This window comes from Tachysurus vachellii, chromosome 10, assembly GCF_030014155.1.
Source record: "Tachysurus vachellii isolate PV-2020 chromosome 10, HZAU_Pvac_v1, whole genome shotgun sequence".
Lineage (NCBI taxonomy): Eukaryota > Metazoa > Chordata > Actinopteri > Siluriformes > Bagridae > Tachysurus > Tachysurus vachellii.
In genome coordinates this window covers 19,292,222-19,310,481 of record NC_083469.1, presented here as the reverse complement: position 1 = coordinate 19,310,481, position 18,260 = coordinate 19,292,222, and the positions used below count along the sequence as shown (strand labels likewise).

The 18,260-nt window shown below is 38.0% G+C and overlaps 1 protein-coding gene across 1 annotated transcript; it reads right to left on the bottom strand.

The window, feature by feature from the left end:
* Positions 1-1,738: 1,738 nt before the first annotated feature.
* Positions 1,739-18,038, bottom strand: lin52 (lin-52 DREAM MuvB core complex component). Its single transcript, XM_060880132.1, has 6 exons — positions 17,911-18,038; positions 16,629-16,703; positions 16,458-16,495; positions 16,300-16,366; positions 16,074-16,157; positions 1,739-5,987 (listed from the first exon to the last, which is right to left on the bottom strand). The coding sequence occupies exons 1-6, from the start codon at positions 17,927-17,929 to the stop codon at positions 5,932-5,934; spliced, it is 339 nt and encodes a 112-aa protein (XP_060736115.1). The 5' UTR covers positions 17,930-18,038; the 3' UTR covers positions 1,739-5,931.
* Between the last annotated feature and the right edge of the window lie 222 nt (positions 18,039-18,260).

Here is an 18,260-nt window from a genome sequence, read left to right as displayed (position 1 = left end):
CAATATAAAGTACACACTGAAATTCTGACGATATTCTATTCATAGTCTATTTAACAACACGGGAACACCACATGCCTGGGACATTATGTCATGCAGCTTACTACTGGTTTATACAGTGTGTTGCTTTATTTTAGGTCGATGATATAAATAAACCCTGTTCGGGATTATTAAAGCAGTTTAGGAGACGTTTTCGAAATGTCACAATGAGTCCTGTTGGATTAAAAGATGCTCTGGGGGCTCGGATTAACCAACTGGATTAATTTTGCGAAAACGAAACCAGGTTGAATCCCAGAAGTTATCTGTTTTACTTACGATTGTTAAAGCTATTAGAGCCGATTAGAAGCTTTATATGTTTGGAGTTTAAGGACACCCTACTTAAAATGAGAGAAAAAAAAAACAATAAATCTATTGAAAAACCTAATCTCATTTTAGTACTTGGCTCATCTCTCTGTAACCCTGCTTTGATACAGCTGTAATCACATCAATTGGCTGGGATTTTTCTATACTATAAATACATCATATTAATTTGCTGCAATTTGCAGGCAGACCTGCTGCATTTGAACATCAAGATTGACACTGAATTACTTATGATCACATGAGAACAATTAAAAGAGGTGGGTTTTCTCCTAAATATAGCCTATTTGGTGCACTCATAATTTTTATGAGTATGCATTCTAAAGAGTTGTCTTATTCCACTGATTAGGAATTAACTCTGAGGTCGGCAAAAGCATATTATACATTTTTTTAACCACATAATATAAAATAAAGATAACCACATAATATAAAAGGGAGGTGAAGCAGATAAACCCAATGAACCTACAGATGGCGGTACACGTTTGAGCTACAAAATATATCTCTTATTTATTTATTTATTTATTTATTTATTTTTAATTAAATAGCCCTCACTGTTTAATCAGCTATTATCAAATTTACAGTTAGATTTGTTTCTTTTGGAGATCATTTGTGGCACAATTTGGACATCTGGCCAGATAATTACTAGAAGATAATTTATGGAAATGAGCAGCGAGACGTTGATGGAGACCGAGATAACATGAATCTTATCAAAGTGCCATGTGCTGATGCATAAATAAATGTCAGGAGTCGTGTGTGACGGCGGAGGAGCAATGCGCAAGACGCGTGGCTGAGCGTATCCAAGCGCTCAAGTCGCGTAAAATCCCGCGAGAGATGCGCCAAGGCGCTTTCCCGCCTAATAATAAAAATGGCGTGTGCAGGTGAAGAACCAAACTAAGGACATTTTGTATAAGGTTGGTGGTATTAGTGTGTAGGGCGACCTGTTTATTAGTTACAAATATAGATAATGTGTAAACATCTGGAGCTAATCAGCTTAAAAGGGAAAACACCACAGAAAAGCTGTGATTTTTGACCATATGGGACATTAGCAGGCCATGCTAATTCTTAACTGGCATGTCGCCAGGATAATTAGTAGAGGTGGCCATTTAATTCTACAGTAATTAAAAAGTAGGTGTAAACACATGAATTGATGGAGTAGTTTATAAGATATATACATCTCACAAATATACTGTTTGTGTTGTAAGTTAAAAAATGTTGGAAATCAGTTAAACTAACTTAAAACCACAATTATAAAAATGAGCAAATAAACATTTACAGTATGCATGTGCGGATAAAACCAGTATAAAATATTAAGGAACGTCCATTAACGCAAAACAAGATTGATTCGTTTCAGAAAATCATTTAGGGAAAATGACCCCACTCGCCATATCTAAGTCATTACATGAACATGAAAACATATGTACTACAAATGAAGTCCACGACATGACTAAAAACAGCGTGTGTAAATTTCACGTGTCTGGCTATTAATTAGGCTTAAAAAAAAGGAACAAGCAAGATGTTAAATCTATAATTACATGGGGGCCGTGTCAACTAATTAGAAGCTTTTAAATAAAAATTTTATTGTAGTTAATGAAGAAATCAATGTTCTGCTGATATGCTACTGCCACACCATCTAGTCGAGTTAAAGCTATATATTAATTCAGGCTGCTGTCAATTACAGACACACTTCTGTCCTAATCTGGCCTGGGCTTTACTGCTTATTGTAAATGGGTGAAAAAGCCTCACAGATTTTGATAAACCATCCACACAGGGAAATGGGCACTTCCTGATTTGCATGCATAAGAGGACAGACTGATAAAACTGCAGATTATGGAAAGATTTAGTTCAGTCATTCGTGAAGATAGGGTAGCCTATCAAAGGCTGCAAGTTCTGATGGCTTGCAGATTAAAAGGCAAACAGCTGTTGCATAATTTGCTAGTTTTGTTCCCAATGTTTTGCCTGTTCATAAAGCACTGCAGCATGAAGTTTATTTTTGAGCTGCACATGCAAAGGAGTTTTTGTAAGGCCAATCATTAAATGTTGAGACAATAATTAAAATTTATTCTGCTTTGCACAAGTGCACAAGCCTCTGCTGGGAATATGGATAAAATATGAAGACAAGCAAAATGGAGCCTTGTCCATAGCACATGAATGCAGACTTTGACTGTTGGAATAATCCTCAGCAGTAGCAGACAACGCATCGCATACCAATCATGTTTACGAGCATATTTTGAAACAGTTGACAGCTATTTTTCTTTCTGAGTAGGGAAAGAATGTTCACTCATGGGGAAGGTCACTAGAAGGTAACAAGCTTGATGTGGGCTGTGGTTAGGGACAGAGCGCTGCATTAGCCCAACCCCTATACACAGATTGCTAGAGGCTGATATGCTCATGTCAGGCAATCTAAATGAGAGATTGGGTCTCTAAGCCATTTGTCTACATTTGGCTCACAGGCCTATTAGAAGTGATGAATTGTTTTAAAGGATGTATTTTGTACTTTTATACTCTGTTCCCTGGCAAAAGACATAGTACACTGTAAAAGAATAAGATTGTTGAAAAGATTTCACTTCGAGCACAGCTCTCTCTCTCTAGGTGAGATTCTGAAAATTGTTCGACAATGGATAATTGATTAAAAAGTCTCACAGCGGAGTCCTCATGTTAAAGTGCTTATAAGTATCCTAGAGGTCCTTACAACCAATAACCAAAAGTTGGCACCTTTAGTGCCTTATACAGTCTTATCTGACAATAGATAGAGCAGCAGATACCTTGTGCTGAGTCGGTAGGAAAAAAACAAATACTCAGCGAAGAGCTCCCCCCTTCCCCTATGTGTGCTATCAGGGGTATTATGACCCCACAAAGCAGAGAGAGTTTTCTAGCTTCAGTTTTCTCATGGTGCTTCCACAATGGCGTTTTTGGAAGCTGCCTGTCGGCATTGCTTAATTAGGCAAGGAGTTGATTAATTTGCACTAATTGACAGCTAATTAAAGGCCTGAGGGCACATTGGATTGACGTTTGTCAGGGCACAGGGGCTCAGTGAGGTCAGGGCAGCGGATTTGTTGCTCTGCTGGGATTTCTGGGTTTTCCCCCCTTCAGGAGACAACCACTCTGTGGGGAACGAGTCAGATTTTAAAGCGGCTGTCTGAACAACACCCTGTTGATAGCTGGCTACTAGTGCCGGAGGCCACTGTGTGAACCACAGCATACTTGGCGTGGTGTCTCAGTGCTTTACACACATGGCTCATTGCATCTGCTGGTGTGACAGTGAAATTAAAATCAACAAGTGCAAATCTCTCCCTCAGACACTTACTATAACAAAAATGGTTTAGAATGAATTTAATAGAATTTACTAATTTATCATTAATATGACATGACAACACTGGTAGAAAAGATAAATAACTAAACATATTCACCAACCACCTACCATTTGTACATTCATGTCTTTATCACAATGCATAAAATCACGCATGTACAGGCCAAGAGCTGTCAGAAGGAGGAAAGAAAATGTGATCTCAGTGACTTTGACATGGTTGTTTGGCATGGATTGAGAATATCACAAACCATTTTCACAGATAAGTTTACACAAAATAGTACGGGGGAAAAAATTCTATTCAAATAACTATTTACTATTAAATTATAGTTATTACATAACTATAACTCTTTACTACTCTTTACAACCATGGTGAGAGAAAATACTCAAACCTTGAAGCAGAAGTTATTTTTAAAGCCTAGAGATTGTTGTGTAAATCCCAGATCAGCAGTTTCTGAAATACACAACCCGCCTAACACAGACAACAATGCCATCATCACAGACATCATATTTCCCTTGAAGCTTTTGACCTGTATCTGTAGGATTTTATGTAGCATTATTATGACTGGCTGACTGCATGAATTAGCAGGTGTTCCTATTGAAGTGGTCACTAATTGCATTTCAAGTACCTTAAATGTCAGGGAAAAAAAAGATCTTTTAACTATTTAGAGCAGAGCTTAACAAAATTATTGAAAAAGTGACAGGAAAAAAGTTGTTGTTGGATAAATCTGAATTAAATGCCCTAGTTAGATGGTGGTGCTCTGTCAGTAGCAACAGACTCAAATGCATAAAGGATCAGGGGTGTATTAGGGAGGGGAAGAGGCTCAGTTATTCAAGTTGGAAGGAGCAGGAGGACCCCAACCATAGCTGAAGCCTCTTCGACATCTACAGCCAATAACAGCCCTGCCCATTGTCTCACCTAATTACACTGGCCGAAGCATTCTTTGTTTCGCATTCAGCATGCCTGTCTGATTTCCTTTTCCATGAGACCACTCGCTCCACTGTCCCTGGAAGTGTGCTAATTAGAGAAGAAATGGCCCTAGTAATTATGTCAAATCTCATTAACATAGATGACAATGAGTAATATTATTTTTACTCAATGTTTTGTGTCGGGGGCCTCAAAACTTCCAATTCACATTAAACAGGAGAAATGGCCTCACACTAGTGTGGATCCTAATGGGACAACTCTGTGGAGCGGCAAAGGCATGAAGTTATTGCCCCAATTAAAAATGTTTTGACGGTGCTGCTTAAACTGCCCTAGTTTTGAGAAAGTTATTTTTTTTTAGGAGGGTCATCGGATACTTTAGTACATCTTACTATTATAACATTTTGTAAATAACAGAATAAATGGCAGTAAAAAAACAAGCTATGGCAGTTATAGCAAATGTTTAAGCAGTTTTGAACTCAATAATTAAAGAATTTTTATTTTTAAAATAGTGTTAACCAGAAATAAAACAAGAGTAATTTAGTTTGGAATTAAACGTAGAACAGACAAACAAACAAGGCATTTAATTAAAGAAGAAAAAAAAAACAATCAAAAAATATATTACACATAATACATGTATAGGAACTTGCATCAGTTCACCATGCCCGTTACTCAGCCATTTTATCAGGTACACCTACCATATAAGGTCACTACCTGGGTAAATAATTATATCTTATCTGTTGTTAAACCTCCAATAGTAAAGAACCTCTGTAAGACCAGATAGAACATGGGCAGTGGACTGCCGACATGTCAGCACGTGTTGTGTTGGTACGAGTGCCAGGCAGTACCCGTACTGATTGTGTATTTAAACACTTTTTTTTACCAGCCACTTTTATTAGACACACTAGCTGGTTGTAAGTATACAGTTATAGAATTTTTTGTTTATCTGCAGTTTTTTTTGTCTTATTCCAGCAGTGATATTGAGAAACCCCAGAATTACTGCTGCACCTTTTACACACCAGCGCGCACACACACACACACTACCCTACTACAAGCTCACTGTCAGTGCTGTGCTGAAAATGCTTCCCCAGTTGAATGAAACCTAGCCAGCAGTGGTCCTACTGTGGTCTTTCCCAGTCGAATGGGCAGATGGCAGTTAAATGGTACCTAAAATGGTAGGATTGCCTGATATCATGGTTGATACCAGCATTTTTTCCTAATAAACTGGTAACTCTGTATATAAATAAATTTATCCAGCTAAGCTTTTACAGGTCACAGAACTTGGCACTGTTATTTTGCTACAAAGTCTCTTGATATAGGTCCAAACACAATCAGGCTCTCTCTGTCTTCATTTTTTCGGCCTCTCCAGGATGTTAAGGAATTTCCCTCTCGTCATTTCTCTGGCTGGAAAGAAATGAAATAGAAATTAAATTTAAATAAATAAATCAAATTTGTAAGTCAGTCAGAGCACCACAATGCCAGTTAGAACTGAAAACTGACGAATAGATGCAATCACAGAAATACAGTGTCTTTTTCATGAGGGGGAAAAAAACAAAAAAACAAACAAACAAACAAAACAAAAAAAAAAAAACGGGCTCCCGCTACCAGATAACTCCAGCTGCTTTGTTTTATGTAATAATCACTGAGAACATCAACTCTCTGGGCGGCTCAGGAAGTCTAAAGCACTGTTCAGACAAGATCATTTTTCTGGGCATACTGTATGCCATATGACCAAACTTTTGTGGACACTGGAAAATTTCTGTTAAGTATGGACATCTGTAGCAATTATAACTGATTTGTACTGAATAAGCGATCTATCTATAAAGTACAGAGATGAAGGTGTCTTTGACTCAAAACTCAAAATTCAATAAATACTTTGCGTAGGACTTGTGGTTGATTGTACGTGTAGGGCTTGGGGCCGGCCTATTAAAGTCTGGTAGCTTTGACTTGAGCCTGGAACTCTATAACTTACCTACCAAAGGCACCTCCAGCAGCATTAGTTTAGCAATGATACACAATACAACACAGATGTAAAAAATTATAAACTAAAACCTCTCAAAACAGGCCAAACCATACTGCAGCAATTTAATGAACCATACTCATCTTATATTTAGGAGGCTTTTTCTTAAACATTCAGTTCTGAGAAACAGTCATGCAGTGTGTTACTGAAACTCATTCACATGCAATTGGTGTTTCTGGCAGTGTCAAAGTAGAACATGTAGTTTACAGTTAAACAAAAGTCAAACACACCAATCTAAAGGCAATGTGTAGAACATACGCTTCTCTTATGACAATTAAACTGCTACTCGTATTAGACCAATGTAAAAACAGATGGGAACAGGACCTGGGTATTAGTATCGATGGAGAAATTTAAAGGAAATGAGTTCATAATTTCATTGCATCAGTTCAACAAAAAATATTTCACCCATTCGCTTCAGATGTGCTACAGATGAAAGAACGTCTTTGCACTCCACCTGTGCTGGCCCCTATGGTTTGTGTGTTCTGACAAAAAGTGTGCCGCATTATATATGATATACACAGAATCGTCTCCCCAGTGGATCCTGAGATTTGTTTATTGGGTAACTTACTGATACTGATTACCAATAAGCACACTGCAATGAAGTGGAGATCTGACACTGCCATCCCAATAGGTTTGTGGCAATCAGAAGTCAATAACTGTGTACCAAGCTATGATACATTTTAAGAAATAAACCCATAATATTTGTTCAATCCTTTATATAGAAAATACACCAACAGACCATATGGACTTTTTTCCTTGACTAAATTTTAACAGTGCACTGAAACTATATTGTATTAGTACTGTTTTGTGTCATACTATTTTACTGCCACCCTGTATCGGCACCGTCTTCAAAAACTAGCTACGTAACTAACCCCTAATTAACACCTTGCACTTCCTCTAGCTCTTACATCTCTACTCTGTGCACTTCATGAAGTGGGTTAGCATTAAAAATTATTGTCCTCTGCTTGTATTTGCACATTTGTAAATCTTTTTTTTAATAAAAGCGTCTTCTAAATGAATAAATGTAAATGCATCGCCCTATACCATGTCACCTTGTACTGAAATGGGATTTGCATTTGCTCAGACATATGAAGGATAGTCAGTATATACTCCAGAGGAGGCCAAAAGTATATACAGATATGAGACATATTTGGCACTACTCAAAGGTGAAGGTGATTTAACAGCTCTGTTGTGACAGAAGGACTGATGCACAGTAACACAGCATTGAGAGTAAAGGCGACGTGCCAGATTTTGGCTAATAGTATAGTGTAGCAAATTGTCATTTAGATGAAGCGGCCCACGTGGAATAATAATGCCGGGAGTTTGTGTCAGTAGCGACACCCTGAATTGTCAATCATTGGGTTAAACATGATGGTAATTGGATGCAGACTGATTAACTTTGCTTGGTACTGTCTCTTCAAATAACACAAAACAAAGTAATCAGAAGCAAGGCTGGTCAAACAGGGCTGCAGTCATGAATGAAACCATCAAAATGAGAAGGAATAAAAGGAAGTAATTTGACCTGCAATTACAGCTTAAGAGAAAAATACAGAGTTTATAAATGTGGCCAGTGAAGGTGATGCAAATCTGTTGGCTCTGAAATGGCAGACGACCTGAGAGGGAGTTAATGTATATTTGCAGTCAAGAATTGGAGTACAATATTTCAATATGTACAAAATAATTCTTAAGATAAAACAGATTAAAGGATAACTAGGATTTAGCTGACATGTTAACTCTAATATCCATCTTATCAACATACAGTCAACATTCACAAAAGATATTCAAATAACCAAGATGATGATTCATTTCCTTAAATAATAACGTGAAGCGTCATCAATCCCACCCACTTATAAGAACACGGCTATGAGCTTGTACTCATGGAGCTTGGTGCTCTAGCAACACCAAACTATAACATAACCATAATCAAAACAAGCTCTTAACCAAACATTTGAACAAGCAGCTAGGACTACAGCTTGTTTTGAAAAGTTTATGCTAAAGTTGAAGTTTTGTGCTTTAGCATAGGTTTAGCATAACATTTATGCTTCATTTAACCAACAATTGTAACAAATTTGATAATGTTTTACAATGAATTTCACCAACTAAACACGATTAACAAAATTCACACACACACCATTTTAGAATATTACGAAATCAGCTCACTGTGTTACCAAAGAGCCAAACAGTAATAAATCCATTTATAGATATAGACAAATTCTTAATCAGCAGAGATTAGTCGTGTCATTTTCCCCAAGTCGCTGTGTATCTTAATCCCCATTAAAGTGTCCATGATGGTCCAGTCAACAGCTCATTAAATGGGCCAGTGGTTTGTGGAGAGGTCTCAAATAGGGGAAAGCCCTCATCATTGCTAAACTAACAATTTCATCCTTAGCTCTTTTGGACCCTTACAATCTCTCACTCATTTTCTGTCCAAAACAATACAGAAGCCTATCTGGCTCAGCTCTCTCCCTGGAGACCTTGCCACCAGAGAGCAACCCTCTGATCCACTCATTAATTAGATTTCCATTTATCCTCCGGTCCCGTCAGAGCAGAAAGGAAATGATTTGCATTGAGTGGGTTAGATTAAAAGAGGGTCCAGCAAGCTAGCCACCTTCTTCTTTTGGCACGTGCCCATACGCAAGTGCAGCACACATGAGAGCACACACGCACGCACACACACACACACACACACACGCACGCACACACACACGCACAATCAATACTGATTAGCAGGAGTTAGAGATTTGTTTAGTTGATTAGAAAGGTCAATTACTAATTCTGTACTTAGTTAATCAGCAACTTCTTTGACTCAACATCCATTGGAAATTACATACTGTGGATTTCAGCGCTTCTATTTAACGGTAATCAGAGCTAAGGCAGATTTCTGAGGCCATCTACACACACCATGTTTAAAAATAATAAATAGATAAATAGTTGTCCACATTAGCACTGTATGATTGAGCATACACTTTTATATCTACATAATTCAAACGAAATTTTGTTTGTCCATCTATCTACATATATTTACATCTATCTATCTATCTATCTATCTATCTATCTCTCTCATCTATCTATCTATCTCTCTCATATATATATATATATATATATATATATATATATATATATATATATATATATATATATATATATATATATATGAGAGAGAGAGGGAGAGAGAGAGAGAGAGAGGGAGAGGGAGAGAGAGAGAGACACACACACACACAAATGTGGACAACAATGGAAAGTGCACTGCAACATTAGCTTCCTTTTCACCATGAACCGAGCACTGTTCATTTTCCACAATGAGTATTTTTGTCTATATCTTGTAAGTTCTGAGCGGAAAATAAACTAACAAATGTGACATAAGCAGAATCGAGATTGGCACCGTTCCAATCCTTTTGAGGATGCCTGCGTAAACAGCAGGGTGTGACATGGATACTCCTTTCTTCCATCTTATGAGCTTTGGCTGATTAATGCGAGGATAGCAATAGCAACAAGATGGATCCTTTTAAACCCAGAAGAGAAAATGAGTCCCTGGACTGAGCTGAAAATCCTGTTTAGATCAGATTGCCCCAAATCACTTTCATTAAGAGTCAAACACACCAATTGCACCCCTGTTGCACATCTCAAACTGCCACTCGGCTATTACAAGGCGTAATCTTTATTTAATAGATTTAACATCCATATTCACTGCCTGATTCCCATGGGAGAAAGGCGGAACGCCGAGGACACACACACGGACACACTCACACACATGCATGCACATTAACCCACACCCACATGTCCCCCGCTTCGAAATACATACACCTGACGCTCATGTTTGGGCTCAAAATTCAATTACCCACTTATTGATACTTCACAGGGATATTTAAGATGCAGACATGGAGAGTGATTTCCCAAGGGAGCCACCGCTTCCTCTTAATGTCCCAGCCGAGAGCTCCTCACCCCTCCCGCCTGTTCTCTACACCACGAATCATTACACACAGGCAGGCATGTGCACACACACACACACAGTCTCTCTCTCCCTCTCTCACACACCCCTTCTGTCTCTTTTTCCCCTGTCTCTCTCTCTCCCTCTCACACACACACACACAGTCTCTCCCTCTCACACACACACAAAACACCCTATCCCTGTCCATGAGGTCTCCTTATTAATAGGCAATCAGTCAAAATTCATTCATTAAAAACCTTAAAAGGTTTTTGCACAGACACTATGATTAGCTGGGAAAGAAAATCCAATGAATTCCTAATGCACCTATGGAAATGAGGTGTCATTTCCGATCTGTTGATGGAGGCAGTGGGGAGGACGGAGGAGGGAGAGGGAGAGGCAGCTGCTTGCGTTTCCTCTTCCTCTCTCTTGAGCCAGTTTAGCTGTAAAGTCAGCTATATACTATGCACCAAGGTAAAATGTACCAAGGCACTAGAAAATAATTACTGGATTATATGAAGTTGGGCCATGCTTCTGCCATCATTTGTGCAACTCTAGATTAGTCAGAGATAAGCATCATTCAAAGCTAAACACACTGGCTTTTCCCTATTTGCCTAGATCAGGTTTGTTTCAGCTTGACACACTGAGGAGAGGCTGTGACATCAGCCCTTTCTGCATTTTGTTATCTGCACGATACGGCACAGTGGCATGAAAAGGCCAGAGAGTGCAGAGGAGGAAGGGTGAGTGGATAGATAGAGGAGAGCTTTCACCCAGCACAGCCTGTCATTCTGACAACACTTCATAACTGCTGGCCCTGCGGTCAGGTGTCTCTGATGGATTGATGGAAGCCCATTACTACGATGCCGTAGCGTTCGTCCAATCATTACAGTGCTACGGTGCACTTAATAGAGCTGAGATTGATCTGAAGGAGGGGGCATTGAACGCTGGGGCTATTAGTGTTGGACAGGTGTGACCCTGCAGCTTCACTCCTGATAGCAGAGCAGCTACAAGATGCTGGTTTTAGTGTCGAGTGTGTTACTTTTTATGGATTTAGCAGATTTCTTTGGTGAACTAATACCGTTTATCTGACTTTGATTCAAAGACTTTATTTGCCTTCAGCCTTTGCTTGCTTCGGATCTAATAGAATTTCATCACATTGCATCGGAATGGACCATTACTCATGGAAAGAAGACAATCTTATCTGAAAAAAGGAACATATTATATTTATGTCTTCTTCATAAATCGTAACAAAGCTGAGTAAAAGACTTCCCAAAATTCCATAACACAATATTTAAAAGACATTTTCCTAAATTAAAATCCTGCCTCCTGAACATCTGTCATAGAGGAAACAAACATGTTACATCACGCCACCATTTGTAACAGCAGGCATTAGTAGTATCATCAGCGTTGCCTGAGACCTATCTGTCCCAAAGGGCCACTCTCTTTTCAATTACCTTCAATAACAGCACTTATCAGTGTAGTGAGTAGCCCTGTGGGACTGGAGGGTCCTGATGAGCACGCTCAGACAGCAGTATTTATCATGGCCTGGAGCAGATGGGGACTGGAAGGGGGAAGGAAGGCTGGGCACGCGTCAGCTCCTCAGAGACCACTGCTACTCGGCGTCACACAGTTAACAGAGGAGGGGTGTGAGTCCCCAAGGAGGTGGATCTGGCACACGCCTCATTCTCATGCTTACAAAAATATGACCACATGTTTGCACACGCAGTACAATGAGGCACAATTATACTTGCTTGTGCTGTATTGTCCTTACCATATCCAAACATTTTTTTTTAAAAATTACTAACAATTATTTACTAAAAATTTGAAAATGTCTAGTGAACCAAATTAGCAATCTAAATAGCAATTATTAAATCCTTCTTAGATGCATGTTAGCCAGAACAAGGAAGAAATCAAAAATGCAAAATCAGCACTTCTGAAACATTTCACTTTAAAGGACTGCAACTCCATTAAATCTAAGCCACTTGTGTGTCCTCCAGCCAGAGGCTTCAAGGGTGAGTTTTCACTGCCTGATTACGCATCCCCATTAACCAGCTCAGGACTTTAATGGCCAGCGTGGCACAGTAAATCGTCCTGGCACAAGCCCCCCGCCCCACATGTCCTACTCCGCCCTTCCCTGGCTCAATTTAAAGACGCCGCTGAGTGAAAGAAACGTGAAGAAAAAGTAACTGAGATTTACAAGGCTTTCCCGACAGCTGCGAAAATGAAGAAAATTAAATCACACCACGTTAAAGGTCATTGCTGGTTGAAGTCACTGGGAACAAAAATGATAATCACAATTTTGTACTTGCTGAAGGTGGACAATCAAGTGGACTTCATGTACATTATTGGAGATATGCAAATTACAACTGATACAAAGTGGTTGAGATTAATAAATGAGATATAATAACAGATCCAAAAATATCCAAAGAATTATTAGAGCTCTTTCACAATAAAATCCTCATCCTGGAGTACAAAGTACAAAGTAATTGTTAGCAATGAATTGCATCCAGCATGTGCTTTTTGTTCATAAACAATAAAAGACATTAGTTTCAATAAAAGTTTAATAATGTCTTAATAACTTTAAATTTAAAAAAATCTTATGGCTGTAATTTGTTTCTAAAACAAATTTAATTTATTTAAAATGGACCAACAGCCCACAAGTGCTCTGTCTATTTATATGGGAACTTTAAGAAAAGCCTGAAACTGCTGGGAAAATGAGAAAAAGATTATGTAAAGCTTCAATAGTTTTTCACAGGGTTATTGCCATCTTTATTATTTTAACAGGACAGAAATGAATGAAAAGAAAGAAACCCTTCTATACTGTAAGCAGGTGTCGGATTGTATACAGTACATGTGACCACTTCCACTACATATATCTCTCTTTTTTTCCCTCAAATTTCTACATTTACAAAGTAGTAGTGTTGCAAAACTTTCACTGAGATATAAATACAGCTCACAATTCCTGCACCGTCCCTAAATGCACAAATATTTCAAGCAAACAACTGTACCGCTGATGTGCTTTTGAGCAGAAAATTGCTTTGCGCCATTTGCTGGGATGAGGGACAGCATTCTAAGAGGCAAAAAGTGTGTCTGTAGAAAGCATTTCAAAGAACCGGACTACTCAAAAAGCACTAGCAATAAATGGCAAAAACATGGAGCCATACCCTCTCAATCTGAGTGGACAGTTCAAACTTCTGTTGTCTGGCAAAATGTTTTTGAGAAACTCAGAAACTCCAGAATTGTGTGTGGAAGCTTGTCCTGTTAGACATCACAATTACACAGCCGTTCCTGTGCCCTGCACATACTAATTTCCTGATCTTGTGTTTATTAGCAACTGAGCCAGGCAATCATCTCAAACAAGTAGTTAACTAAATGGAACTAGCTATTTGCTGCTTGCGGTGTTTCTCAGCATATATGACGACACCGTGTTTGTGAGAAAGGTCTACAGCTGTGATGTCCAGTCTCACGCCCTAGTTCGATAATCATAATCATGGGAATGCTCATTGGCCAGTGTGTAGGGTATAGTGCTGTGTTTTAGTGAACATGAAGGGTTTATATGTGACTTGTTATTCCAGAAACACTACACAGGGTGCTATAGAGCTCAGGGCAGGTAGTGGAGTGGTTTATGGACATGAAGTGTTGATATGATGAGCTTTAAATCCCACCAGACTGAGATCAACTGACAACATGTGGGGTATGTTTATATGCTGCGAAGCAAAATCTAAGATGGAGTAACATTTTTATATATTATATAGTTTATATTCTTTTTTTACAGGATGGCTGATGATCATATAAAAGTCCACTAGCTAGCTGCCAGTAGCTTGTTAAGCATAAACAATAACAATTATAAAACCGAACTAACATCATTTTATTACCACCATGCACCCAGAATTACAATTACCGTGATATTTAGATTAGACATAATCCCCAAATGAATGGGCATACTCTAATCATAGCCATCAGATGGAATTTTACAAAACAGCACTGAGCTCACTTGAAGGTCTAGCTCTTTATGCCCTCAGATCATCACTGAGCTTTCAACGCTATGTGTTTGGCTGAGAAACAAATTTAAACAAACTGTCCTCGCTCAAATCCTTCAGAAGCATCACTTATATTAAATGAATAGGAATCACCCACCAAATTCTGCATTTGGGAAGCTCAGGCTACACACGAACGATGCGCCTTAATGCATCTGAATTGGAAATTGTCCACAAATTAAATTAATTCTGTAATATCAAAACCATCAAACATTATCTAATCCCTGAATGCACGAATGCAGACAAATTCTGACTATTCTATAGAGATGGCCATGGTTCAGACATGCATCTATGCTAATTCTGTCTATAAAAATGATCAGGATCATTTTACATGTTGAGGAAATCAGTAACCCGTCACTGATCATGTTCGACCAGCTCAAGCATCCACACACCTGCTCGATCTGCATATGACTTCTGAAAGCATTCTGACAGCCACTTAATAAACAGTTACCAATAAATACCAAGCTAAACAACTGACATCTACAAAGTCTAATCCATCTATAGAAAATCTGTCAGCTGATTTTATATCCAGCTATTTTAATACAGCAAAAGCCCAGGAAGTCCCCCCCACACACACACATACACACACCACACACACAATTTAAGAGCATTTTCTTTATATATAGATGTATATAAAGCAGGTCAAATGCTATACATTTACTTATTTAGATTTACTCCACATTTTCCTGGGTTCATTTAATTTCATTCCTTTGAAGCATCAGGATTTCAAAACCATAATTATCAAGTTATTTGATTCTTTGATGTATTTTTCATTACCTGAAATAGTGGACAGTAGAGATTTGAGAGATGGAGCATAGCTATAGATCTATAACCATTTTACCTTAACATTCGACTGATAAATAAGCATCGTACTGCAGCAGAGAACAGCAGCTGTCAATCATAAATTATAAATGATGTCTATAAAGAATAATGCCATAATGAACATACACTGTCTATACTGTATAAGAGGCTGTAGGATTGGACAGTTCACATTCTGAGTAACAGTGAAGCGATATTTTTACTTTTTTTATTTTAGTTTAACAGCACCACCTAGAGGACAAAAGAGCCACTAGCATAATATAAAAGCATTCAATGCACATCATGTGGAGTTGCACTTCATTTCTACCTATAAACTATTGCCAAAAATACACAACCATGTCAATGAAACCTGAAGCGGACAGCAGACGTTTGGCCCAGTTGTAATTATCACACTGATCAATAAAAATTCCGCATGAGATATAAAGCAGGACATTAACATATAATGAAATAAACTTCCTATTTCAGGTGAACCCCATGTATCATTACTTTACAAGCACTTTGCTATGTGGCTACAGGTTTCACAGTCATTACAGCTCTGATATTAGGATGTTTCAAAGAATGTGCAGAGCGCACAGATTTCAGTGGATTTCTATGAAGCTCAAGCTTTACATTACAGATGTGTTTAACGTGATTGGGATTTAAAGTGCCATCGGCTCTTGAGGCGCACAGTGGCTTATAGTTTTACTTACACTCTTCCAAGCCCAGCTGATATGCCAAATTCTGCAGCCCTTTAACTTTTTCCATCAGGTTAGCTGTGGTCAGACTTCCCAGCTCTGTGACAATAACAAAAGAGTAGCTTAGTTAAATGGAAAATAAACTGCTCTGAACAACCAAATGATGATCTAATTATTACAAGATCACAGTCAGAGTTTTAACACGTATTTGTAGTTTGGTTAAGCATGCACACAACAAAACCTTTTAACATCTCAATGTCTTCTGACTCCAATTCTGCCATCCACTTAGGTGGAGAATCCGTTATTGGCTGGAAAATAAAAAATAAGATAAAATTATTCTTCTCCTGATCACACCAAATAAGTTCAAGATAATGAACATATGATGTGTACAATACTTACATTTTTAAACGAGGCAGCAAATTCTGACACCCCTGGCACTGTTTCCAAAAACAAAGGACAAATATTAAATAAGAGAAAACAGTGTAACGATGCACTCTATCAATCACACACTTTGTAAATGAATATTAAATATTAAAAAAAAATTCTTTAAAATTATAATATAAAACTTACATTTCTCTGGCCAGAGGTCAGGTGAAGCTCGATCAAGCTTTTCAAAACTCAGCAATGACGACTCAAAGTCTTCAGCTACGACAAAGAGCAGAAACTTTTAATTAATTTATCAGTACAATGCCAATATCATAGAAGCGTAAAATATAGTAAAGGATTCACTATTATTATTATTATTATTGCAGGTCCAGTCAACTCACCACCAGTTATGTAAACCCCTGACTGAGCTGAGCTTGCGCAAGCTCATGTTCTCTCCAACCAATCACTAATAACCATTGTTTTCCAACAACCAATCACTGACCACCACTGTTTGTTCCACCCACAGTCTTCATTTTAAACTCTGTTCTTGGGGACATTAAATAATAACATGAAGTCATTTCATTAATTTCCTTCATGTTTATTTCCCAACTACTCACTAACCACTGCTTTTTAAGCTTAGAGTATATTAAAGAAATTGCATAAATAGTATGTTTGAATGGTTTGACTGCTTTGGAAATACAAACATTTGGTTTGTAGTTCTGTGACCAAATTTTATGAGATTTTTTTTATATATATATATATATATATATATATATATATATATATATATATATATATATATGATAAGATAAACATACACACAAGAATTATACTGCATTATCTTTTGTTCTATATTCAGAAATTCTTACTTCCCTGCATAACACCTTTTGATATGCAAATGATCCAGACGCTTAAATGAATATGCAAATTAGCCCGTTGCGTCACCTGGCGATTTTAAAGCCTGCATTAGCTACTTTCCCCTTGACAACAATCATTGTTGAATCTATCTATCTATCTATCTATCTATCTATCTATATACACATACATACACACAAACGCCTTTGGTAGCTAGCCATGTCGACTACCATAATACTGTTTAAATAGCGAGTATAATCTTGGTATGTAGTTAGTTATCGGTGTTAATACTGAACACAACAGAGTCTGGTGTCAGTTATATAGCAGGCGGATCTCTTGGTCCTTCATGTCAGGTAAATATCTGTACTGACTAGCCTGCTAACTAGCTAGCATAAATACATGGGTTATCGTCTAGTTTGCTAACAGGAGGCTACTAGAGAACGATAAACAGGCGCTAGCTGACGATCTGAAAAGTAAATATAGCGTTAGTGTAAAGCTGTTAAACTCATTATACACAAAGGAAGAAGGCGTCTGAATTCTCACACACACCACTACACGTACTGAACCCTTCACATGACATTTAAACATCGACAGCAGACAAATTAGTCGGTTGAGAGGAATTAAATTTTACCTCCATTCGGAGACGCCATTTTTACATCGAATCACGTGACGTCTAAGAGCCAATGGTTGACGAGATGTTCAGGAGTGACGGGGAAAAAGCTCCGCCTTATTAGGAGTCTGATGGGAAATGAAGTTTGCACTGCATAAGAGAAGAACTACACGAGGGATTGATGAACATTTCTGAGACCTGGTATTGCTTAAAGTGGAAAAAAGGTAACCTAAGGGGGAATTGTCCTGTTATACCAAAGTGCTGTTTCATTATCGAATCTGATTGGTCGAGAGGTGTTGATTATTGTTCTGTAATTGCATGTTTCTAACTAGTTTTTATAGTAACACTTAATTTTTAAAAAAGTTTTAATG

Coding starts and splice junctions, on each gene's coding strand:
- lin52 (XM_060880132.1), bottom strand. Junction 16,367..16,457: donor TTGCTGCCTCGTTTAAAAAT/GTAAGTATTGTA, acceptor TTTATTTTCCAG/CCAATAACGGATTCTCCACC. Junction 5,988..16,073: donor TCAGCTGGGCTTGGAAGAGT/GTAAGTAAAACT, acceptor ATTTCTTTCCAG/CCAGAGAAATGACGAGAGGG.